This window comes from Nyctibius grandis, chromosome 5 (assembly GCF_013368605.1).
Source record: "Nyctibius grandis isolate bNycGra1 chromosome 5, bNycGra1.pri, whole genome shotgun sequence".
NCBI lineage: Eukaryota > Metazoa > Chordata > Aves > Nyctibiiformes > Nyctibiidae > Nyctibius > Nyctibius grandis.
This window is the reverse complement of record NC_090662.1, coordinates 14392444-14403516: the sequence shown is the minus strand read 5'-3', so window position 1 is coordinate 14403516 and position 11073 is coordinate 14392444. Positions and strand designations below refer to the sequence as shown.

Below are 11073 nucleotides of genomic sequence, written 5' to 3'. Positions count from 1 at the left end.
GGGAGGGGCTGGCAGAGCGGGGCGAGGCGAAGAGCGCAACCATTGCTCCCTCGAGGGTGGGCTAGCCGGTGATCGGCGTGCGCGACCACCAGTAGGACGAGGCGGACCGTCAGGGAAGCCAATGGGCGGGAAGCGGGGGCGGGCCTGCTCCCGAGGGGGGGCGGGCATAGGAAGCGCCGGAGGAGCGGGAGCCGCGCCTGCGCGGGGGGAGGAGGTGGGGAGTTCGTCGTGTCCCTGTGTCGGCGGCGTCCAGGGAGAGTCGGGCGGAGGGAGGGGAGGATGGAGCGGGCGGCCGAGCGGCCGTGAGCGGGGTGGGGAGCCGCGCCGCCCGCGCCAGCAGGCCGCGGGGCAGGCCCGGAGGGTGAGAGAGGAGAGGTGAGGCAGGAAAGGCAGCTGGGTGACCGGTTCGTGGCGGAGAGCGGGCGGGCGGCCGGGGCTGGGGCTCCCGCTCCAGCTCCGCAGGGCGGCCGGCGGGGCAGGATGAGCCAGGAGGAGATCCTGAGGAAATTCATTAAGCGAGTCCAGGCCATGAAGGACACGGACCACAATGGGGAGGACAACTTCGCCAGCGACTTCATGGTGAGGGGCGGCGGCGCGGGGGGGGGGGGGGGGGGGGCAGTGCGGGCAGGGCTCCTGCCTCCCCTCGGGGCTGGGGGGGTGGTCCCGCCGCGGGGGTCGAGGTGCCGGGCTGCCCCCTCAGCCCCTTCCCCATCCCCTGCGAGCAAGGGGGTGTCGGGGAAAGCACCGCTTCCCCGTGAGTGACCTGCTATTGTGTAGCCCCGAAGCTCGTCCGGCTCCCCCGTGCCCCCCGCCACTTTTTGAGCTCGGCGACGGCCTTAATTTACCCTTCTTCCTGCCCGCACCCACCGGGAAGGTTCGTCACCGCAGCCCCCTGCCCGGCCCTTCTCTGCTCCTTAGGAGATGGTGGGTCATCGGCTGTTGCAAAATTAAACGGGAGCGTCCCTCCCTCCCCCCCTTCCCCCCCCCCCCCCCCCCCCCCCCTTCCTTCCCTGAGCAGATAAAGGGGACAGAGGCGGCTCGGGGAGGGCTGTGAGCGCTTCCTTCCCTTACAGCCCCTTTTCTCGCGGGGCTGCCGTGTATAATGTCATCTGGGGATAATGGGGCACTCCTTCCCTCCTTTCCCCCTTTATCTGCCCCTGTAGCCGCCTGCTTGAGTTTTCTCTTCTTTCCGAGGAGATGCGTTAAATGTATTGAATAGTCCTTGGAGGAATATTCATCTTCCCTTCCCTAACATCTCCCTGCGCTCCCCATCCCCCATCGTAGCCCTGCCTGTATCCCTCGTCCTTTCTTCCTTCCAGATCAGTTCACCGTCAGCCTTTGGTTAACGTGTGTGCTGGAGGGAAGAATTTATTGGAGAGTTAGCTCTTTCCCTGGTTTATTTTAGCTGTTTAATCGGGCTGTTAAAATGTTTGAGGAGATTTATATTTTGAATAGATGGTCTGAGCTGTGAACAATAATTTTGATTGGGCAGATGTCACTGACGCTTTTCAATATTGTTTAAATGCTTAATATAAAAGTAGAGTTTGACCCACAGAAGAGCTGAAGAGGAGCGGGTTAGCGACCTCCGTATACGCTTATCTTTGTAGGTTGTTTTATTATTCAGTGGTATTTGGGATTAAAGCTACATCATTATCCCTTTAAGCTGTCAGTCTTTGCTAGTGATCTGGGAACAAAAAACCAAAAAAAAGGTCAATACAAACGTCGAGTCAGGGATTGCCTGAAATGTGGGGAGGAGGCCGCGGATGTTGCGCAAGGCGGAGGGGCGTCGGGAGCGCTGGCAGGTCCAGGGGTGGAAGAGGAAGGGGAGTGGACTTTGGGAAGTAGCGAGTTCATCCAGGGTGGGGTGGGAGCCCGTGGGAAATCGGGCATGCTCTTTGGGCAGGATTTTGCAAATACTGAAAGTATGCTGCCGAAACATCTGAGCGTGTGGGAAAGGAAGAGAGAAATATGTGAAATGAAGAGTGGCATTAGAGCGATAGGACACTTCTAAGACTGTTTCGCTGAATAGAGCCTCTTTGCATGAGAATGTAAAGGTTAAATACTTTGACAGAACCGTTTCATTAAGTGATAGTTTTAGTAATGCAATTGCTGCTAAACACAAATTGACATCTTGTACTGATGAGTCTTTCTTGTTCATGTAAACTCATGTACTTTACAAAAAGGGTGGCCTAGACTAGTGGAAAATGTGGGATTTTTTTTTTAATAGCCTTTATGTTAAATACTTTGTACTAGATCTCCTAACCCACTTCTACCATTTCGTATCTGATAAATAGCCTGATGCGTTAGCTTTGTTTTAGTCGAATGGTATACAATAGTTTTGTCATCCTTTCTTCTAAGTAGTGGCACCTCTGTATGGAAAAATAGCTTTCCTTTCAATTTTCTATTTGACAGCATGGCGTTTCTATAGCTGTCAACTGTATAGTCAGTAAGCTTTCCCATTGCTTTCATAGAGCAGCAAGGAAAGAGAATGCTGCTAAATAATGGGAAAATAGGATTGCAGGAACTATTTGGCAAGGCATTTCAGGAGAAAGGTGTTACCTGAAACACTGATACATGCTTTGGAAAGAACCGCATTCAAAATTTCTTTTGTGCTCTTAACACTTTCTATTTCGAACTTTCATATTTGATTTTTGCATAATAAATTATAGGGAAACCAGGAAACTATAATGCTGATCTTTGGCCTTAATATCCACAGAAGTCTCAATATTGACCTCTGTGTACTAAAGCAGATATAGATTAGTGTGGTGACAAGAATCATAATTACTGATTTTTTTACTTTTCACTATGAACGTCTTGGGGTAATTTGTTGGTTTTTGAGTGTGTGTTTTGGTGTGTGTGTTTTGGGTTTTTTTTTGTTTTCTTTTTGTTTTTTTTTGTTTTTTTTAACAGAGCCATGCTTAGATGCTCTTTAAAATGACCAAAAAGGGAGAAGAAAAGAGAGGTGAAGGGGATAAAAAGCTTCAGTATTCTGTTTTCTTTCAGATTTAGTAGAGATTTTTAGGGGGAGGGGGAAGGGAGGAAGTTGTCTTTTTTCATTTTAGTGCAGGATGTGCTGTTGCTGCTAAGCAGTGGCAAATTTGTGGAATAGGAATTGCTGTTACTCATCGCTTCATTTCCAAGTCAGAATGGAATCTAAAAATAGGAGTGGAATAGTGGGTGAATGCAATTGAAAACAATTCTTTATTTTCACATCTTTATTGCCTTTGAATAGGCTTACAGAATTATATTTAGGCCTGAGTGAATGAACAAAAAATACTTGATAGGTGGCAGGGAGTGCTGGAAGAGAGGGTAGAGAAGCTAGAGTCGTGCGCAGGTAGACTGATTAGTCTGACTGAATGTTATTGAAAGTCCATAGTGTAGGTGACTGAGACTGCTGTTTAATAATGCCACTGACATACCTGACAACGTGTTCCACTTGGAAGGTGGAAAATTTATTCCTTCCCACCCTGCTTACAGGATAACCTGTATAATCTGGGCACCAATAGCAAGTTTGTTACTGGAAATCAAATGTATTTAATTTTAATTAGTTTGCAATAGAAAGTAAGCAGGACTTATTAGTGGATCACTTCAGTACTATGGGTGCGCACAATTAGGTTTAAATGAAGCGGATAGTTGAAAACAGTGTAGGCTTGTCTGCGTGTTTTGCCAATAAACATGTACCTGTGGATATAGGGGCAAGTGCACTTTTTCCGAAAATAGTGCAGGTTAGGATTTTACTAGTACGGTTACAATACATCCAGGAGTATACTTTTTCCTTGTTTTCTGCTGACATTGTTATTTGGGCAAAAGGAAGTAGGTATAGATTGCTTCTTCTTGGTGTTTCATGTTGTATGAATACAACCAACATGGTCCAGATTCTGATTTTCTATAATGAACATGTGTCTTACATCAAACAAGGATTTGAAGTCAAAGCTCCATATGGAGGTAAAGAAAGCAGTTTTTCTAGATTCTAGGTTTTAGAAAGACCTCAATAAATATTTTTTGCCGATCTTCATTTAATTATCACAACTAACAAATTTTTGTTTTCTTATACAATAGTCTTGACAAAAGCATTCCGAGACTCTCGTTTCTATGATTTGTCTGATGGAGGTTGCCGTTGTTATAGGAGAACTGAAATACGAATGGTGTAAAGCTTTACCTTAAAAAATCAGGTGTTACGTTTTAAATGTTTTGTGATATATGACAATCTGGCTTAATCTTTTGGGTTATATCTCTGGCTAATTTGATGTCATGGAACGCAGAACATGGCTGAAAGTGTTTGTGGTTTTTGCAATGGGTACTCTGTAGGGGACTATTAGCTGTTGTTTGGAGGTAGTGGTGTCAAAATGATCCTGTCTTAGCTCATTGGTCTAAATAATAATGATTTTTCACAACTTTGCAAGGAGTTACTAGGTACCTACATCTGGCCTCAGATCTTTTTATACCTTTCGTTCAAGGGGACACTGGTAACTAACTCAAACAACTGAATATCGTGTATCTGTATTCTGATCAATCCATCTAAGCTGAAACTCCCAGGTTTGAAGATAGTAAAGAACTTGATGTGCTGTTTTCTAGAGTATGAAAGGGAGTTTGAATGGGACATTGATTTGAAATGGGTAAAAAGGTAGTTTCTATGCTTTTAACCTCTTGATGGTTTTATTTTCAGAATTTTTGTTTTTAAGTACTTCTGCCTCGTTGTTTTGTGAAAATCTTATTTAAAAAAAGAGGAGGTGGAATGTGCTTGACTTCCAAGGATAAAAGCTAAGTTGATCATACATAGTGCTATGCCAGATGTTATAAAACTTGCTTTCCCTGTTTGTTTGGTTTTTTTTTTTTCCAGGAAAGTACATCTTTTCTAAAATGCCTAAGACTACTGAAAATGAATTAGCAATCCTAGACTATTGTAAATCACTGATCAAGACTACTAAGATACATAGTGAAAGTCCATGTGGCAGTGGCAATTGTGACATTGATTTTGTTCTAATTCCTGTACGTTCTGAAGTAGCATTCAAGGTATCACAAATGCTATATTCAACCATAGCCATAGCACTTGGGAAATGCTCTTCTTAAAAGCTCATCTATGTATTAATGTGCATTTGTGTAAGCCTTTCTGATTCAAATACCATTAATATACCACTTGAGTATCTGTGAAGATATTTTTCAAGTTTATAAGGCAAGCATATAATCTGGAAATTTAGTGAAGAAAGATAAGAGTATTATATCTCTCTGCATTATTATTTTTAAATTTAAAAAAAAAAAACTGTATAGATATTTTTGGAAATGATGTTTTCTTGTATTTATTTACTTAGTGAGTTTCATGGTTCTAGCACGTAGTTTGAAATATGAACTCTCAACTTATGCTTTATCATATATGTTGTAAAATACACGCTGTCTTTTAAAGAGAAATAATTTTTATCTGTTAAGGCTAAACTAGGAAAAACACTTCGGTAGAATCAACTAGATGGTAAACTTCCTTGAAACTTTAACAGAATTTAATTTGTATAAATATAGGTTTGCATGAAATTCTTGTAAATTGAGAGCTTTTGAATGAGCATCAGCAGTTCTGAGCACTTCTCTTCCCTTAAGTGTGATAGGAGTGATTGCCGTGGAGAAAATGACCCCTACGTGTGTTGTACAGCTGATCTCTTATAAGCAGCTCTGCTCTTACATGTGTTAATAGGTCATAGAGAACTGTCACTTTAGATATGCTTTGAGCCTTTTTATAATTTCAGAGTAAAAAATGGGTCTGTTACTGCTCATCTTCCATATTATGCTTTGAGTGTTAATGTGTGTTTTGTTTCCATTAACTGTATTTCAGCTAGATGCTGTTAATTTGACTGGGGACACACACCCCAACAGATTACTTCAGTGTGAGCAGTGATAGTCATCCAGGCCATTCATGAAACTTCATTTACATAGACTACATCTGGTTGGAGCAATATGAGTGAAAAGTAATTTCAGTAACCCCTAACTTCAGAGGCTTCTGAAGTTTTGTGAAATACTGCTCTTTAAATGTTAACACAGAAACACAACTTTCTGTGACCAACCGTTCCATTTAAATATTCAGCTTTTCTGTCCCCTTCTGAGGAAATGAGTGCTGTTCCTGTTGTTTCAAAGATGCCATTCTGAATTTTCATAGGGGCGGTTGGATACAACCACAAAGCTGCTATAGAGACCCTGGGGTATAAGAAGTTGCAAACTCTGCCTAAAATTGCAGTAGTTCTTTCGGGCAAATGAAACTAAAACAGGTCCGTTAGGCAACGCTCTGGGTTGTGTCAAATAGCTTGCATGGTACTCAGTTCTTTTTGCTCAGTTTCTAAAGACAGCAGGGTGTAAGTCTACTGTTTTTACAAAGTAAAAAGGGTTGTGTAGTGATTTTTGCTGAATATTATAGAACTGTCCAGGAGGAGCAAACGGTAATCTTGACCTTGCACCCCATGGCATACTACATGCACTCCAAAGAATTGAAGTAGCGTGTCAAATACATACTTTGCTTTTATTCATATCTCAATCCTACAGTGCCTTTTGCTGTATGTAGTTATATACAGATAGATACATGTGTGTGTATATATACGGGCAGATACCTAAATACCTATGTATAGATATCTCATGTGACCATAGTTCATCAACCCTAGACCCTAATCTATAGTCCTGTAGATCTATGTACATGCAGAGATATATGCATATACATATATGTGTGTATATCTGGATGTATGTCTATATACTACTCCGCATATATGTGTAACTGATTGCTATAGTAAGAATTTCTTGTTTTGGAGTGTACATAATTTACCTTAAAACTGCAATAGGTTCAGGGTATTTTTCCTTGATGTTATAGCTAAATAGAAGTTATCAGCTCTGCAAGCAGGAAAAGGTAAATCTGAATATCTGCTTATCTAATGTGTATACATTTGATAATAGCGCAACGGAAGTCCGAGGCTTTTAAATTCATCTTAAAGTCATTCATTTGTAATAAACAGAAATCCTTTTCAATTTTCTTCACTGTTAAAATCCACACATCTTAAATAGTGTGTTGTGTACTGCTGCAGCTGTACTCTGATACAGTACATAGGACATTTTGGCATAGGGAAAATAGCAATGCACTCGTTAGCGTTGGGGAAAGGTGAAACTATAGTAGTACCTTGAGTACACATTTGTAGAACTGAAATCAGAAGCTAGATGATGTTTTTAGTCTTGGTCTTATAAAACAGCTTTCATTTAGGGAGAGGCATCAGTGTTAAAGGTCAGATACGGAACTGAGTAAAGTGTAAGTTAATTGGGTAGAGCAGAAGCTCTTTGTGCCATTAGGAAGTGCAGTATTTGCATCCTGGTGTTTTCCTAGGGCTGATGTACTCCACAATTGCTACAGTTATGCTAGTGCAGACTCGGATAACTCAGCTGTGTATATTTGCCCTAAATGAAGCATGGATATGTATTTCTATTTCTGTTAACTAGCATGTGAATGTTGCAAAGAGATTAAGCTCTTTGTTTTCCTGCTTCACCTGGCAAAAAAACCTTGCCAATGTAAACTTAACTCATGAATTATTTTTGCAAATTTGAACAGTCAGAATGTGTTCATGGAAGGTGAGTGCTCTGGTACGGCTGTGGAGTTTTTGATTCAGAACCAGAAGCCCCAGAGAGCGGCTGTGTGGTCAGAGTACTGTCTCGAGTCCCTCTACATCTTCGAGAAACAGAATTTGTTCAGACCCAATACTGCTGAGACAGTACAAGTCTAGCCGCTTTACTAGGGAAGCTGAGAGTGCACACCAAGGTAAGGAAAGAGTTGTAAGAGGAGAGCACAGCAAAGTCTGTCAGATTTTAGGACCATCGTTCTGGGTTGGGAACTGTTGTTCTAAAGTATCTTTGAATACTGGTGTCAGGATGTTTCAGTCACTGTGAGGTTTGCATAGGAAAGTTACTGCTTGTATCTCTGAGGGCCTTGTTCTAGCTACACATTTGCCGTCAGCTTTAGAATGAAAAAATTCTTACACAACTAAAAAGATGAAGGAGAGAAATAAGTTTCCCAAAAGGTAGCAGATAAATAGAGGTATAAATGGATGACCTAGTTTGGTTGACCTAATTTTTCCTTCTATCTATCCTTCTACAAACTGATACTTTTAATTTCTTTAAAAGGTAATTTTATCGGTGGTAATCAATTTATGGGAAGACTTAAAGGCATTATTGCTCTAATGGAAGCATCTTGTGAAAGAAAAGCCTAGAAGAATTGAATTATCAGCTGTGAAAAGTAGCGAGCTGATGTAGCCAGTTACTTCAATAGGGGAAAATACCTAGCTATTATAAGAGGACTGAAGCTATGAATGATGTTGCCTCATGGGCTAGACGTGTCATTAGGAAGAAAAGCAAATAAAGATGCATGTTTCGTTCATTCAGATTTCTAGAAAGAAGCATCAGTAATTTTAAAGGAAATCCTACCACGATGCTTCTTACAGTTGACTTTTTGAAATTTATTTTACTTCTGAGCTCCCTACTTCTGAGCTTCCCAGTAAGAAGAATTGAATTGCCTAGTGTTATGAATGTGCCAAGGGCAACTACTTTAGTAGACTGAAAGTTGTAAGTGCTGTATGAGTTGGTTGGCTTGTTCAATTTTTAATTTGTTATGATTTGCAGAAATCCTAACACAGTTGTTGAGTGTTTGTAAGCGTATCCATATAATTTAGGTTCCTTCCTCTTTGGAGGAAGTGCTACACTCTTATTCTTTTCTATGTTGGAGAGCAGGCCTTGATTCTTAAACATTATTGAAATATATTAGTTTTAAGTGTATGATCTTAGCTTTGAGTTTTGGTGTCTAAAGTCATAGGTTGGAAAGCATCAGTCTCTAAGGGGAAGTTAACTTAGTTAAAACCATATTGCTTTAAAGAACATATGTACTGCTTTAATATCTTTTATTTAGTTATAATACTGAACTTGTCAATTTTAAACAAACTTTTTTACATCAACTTCCTTCTTATGTAGTCTTGTATGTTGTAGCTGGTTTTGTTTGTTTTTCTAAGGTCAGAATACAGTGGTGTCCTCTTGAACAATTTTGCATCTTGCTGCATTTGTCTGTCTTGCTGTCTTGTCACTCAAACTGCCTCATGTGGATGGCATCTGCGTTTTGTTTTTCATCTGAAGACACACAGATGTTTTGTACTCTGTGATCACAGGAAGAACAGCTTCTATGTGGATCAGTGAGATTTAGAGCAGTTCTTACTTTCGTTCTGGAGAGGTCGATGACCATCTTTCAGCTGTGCAGCTGGGCTACGCTGGGAACAAGGGGCCAAGACTTTTTCTTCTGGACAGCTGATAAAGGATAGTCAGTGAGAGGCTGAAGAGAATGTGGTACGTGAGTGGCATTGTCTCATCTTCTTGCTTTTATTGAGGTTGGGCAGTTAGCACCTCTGCTGTCGTTGCTGTCTTTCATGTCTGCTATAGGATCAATATCATGGATGAGAAATGCATTTCTTGTGCTGAGCTGGATGTCTGGAGCTGATGAGAGAAAGTTCTAGCTCATGCAGGTTTTGTCTGGACTTCAGAGGCTGGTAGGCATGATTACCAGCTACTCACCACGTTTGAGAGCTTGAGGGGGCTGTTGGTCCAAAAATTTCATATTGTTTTCCATAGTTTGATTTTTTTTTTTCTCTAAAATAGATGTTGTCTTTCATTTATGTTAGTATGGCGTTATTTTTATTCCTCTGATAGTTCTTGGAGGACACAGCTGTCTTTGAACAACTGGATTCCTAATTCGAAGGGTGCTACATGGGTTTCCTTTCTTTAAGTGTTCAGGGGACTTGCCAGTGTAGAACATGCACCATGTTGAAATGAGTGATTGCTGTGGGAACTACACAGCTCTTGAGAAGCCTGAGTGGTGTTCCACTTCTTTGACTGTATTTGACTCTCTAATGCATAACCCTGTAGTGGAACAGTGTCTTTTTGTCCTCAAGGCACTCAGTGTTCTGGTAGCATATATGGTGCTTGAATATAGCTTCCTACTTAGGTTTTCTTATTGGATTAGTTGTCCAGTATTTGCACGATCTTACTACACAAAAATGAGAAATTAATTAACATAAAAAGCAGAACAAACAAAGAAAAACAAGCGAGGTGAATAGTACACTGCACTTAGACTGTGGATAGGTTGGGTTTGTAAGTTGATGACTAGCTACTCTGTGAGTGAGTAAAATTGATCATGGAGTGCCTCAATAGCAAATGTATTATGTCCTGCATTTTTGCAGCGCATAGAGGTTTTTTTTTTTTTCCACACGTAGAAAATAAGTCTGAATCCTTCCCTTATTTTCTACTTGAATCTTTGCCTTCCTGCGTAGGAAGCAGGATTACAACTGGAAGCTGTGCTTTCATTATTAGTTACTCCCTCATGTATATTCTGATAATTTTAGCAAATAGGTAATTGTTAATTGAAATGAATACAGTTGTCCAGTAGGAGTACTCAAGGGAATCATTTAGCTGAAAATAAAGCTGGAAAATGAAACACTATTCTGGAGGGAAGGGCATATGTAGGTTAGTTTAACTGCTTCAAAAACCTGAGAACTCCTGCAGAAATGAATCAATTATAAATTGCCTATAGGGCAACACCCCCATTGCACAAACTGTTAAAGGAAGGAAATAATCTCTTAGATATCATGAGTCTCCCCAGATAGCTCTAAGTATTTGACAGTTTCTTCTAAGACTTCCATTTTTAGTAGTATAGGTGGTTACACAAAGCCACGTTGATTTTTATTATGACCAAATTAAAATGTAAAACTAATTTTAACTCACTTCCTGTGAGGTTGCGTGAACGTAACTGTGTGTAAATATTAATAGACATATAGGGAGCTACATATAAATGTTAATGGAGAAAAATGACTATGGTTTTAGGCAGGTGGAAGGATCTTGGGAAGTACTTCAGGCACTCACTGGAATTTATTTTAGTGAAGAAATGTACTGTTTTATAGATACTTCATTTTTCTGTTATTCCTACTTCATGCAGAGTAGGCCCAGAAGGGAGAAATGTGACAGCTTTTTGCTACAAAACTGAAACACAGCAGCTTTGCACTTAAAGCTTTGGGCACCAGTCCCTTT

The 11073-nt window shown here is 41.0% G+C and overlaps 1 protein-coding gene across 2 annotated transcripts in view; it reads left to right on the top strand.

The window, feature by feature from the left end:
• Nucleotides 1-259: 259 nt before the first annotated feature.
• The window catches only part of PTPN12 (protein tyrosine phosphatase non-receptor type 12), a 90456-nt gene continuing 79642 nt past the window's right edge, over nt 260-11073 (top strand). For both annotated transcript variants that reach the window (XM_068400941.1, XM_068400940.1), the window contains exon 1: nt 260-579. In XM_068400941.1, coding sequence (XP_068257042.1) covers nt 481-579 — 99 coding nt within the window. In that variant the 5' untranslated portion in view covers nt 260-480. The remainder of the gene's footprint in view (nt 580-11073) is intronic.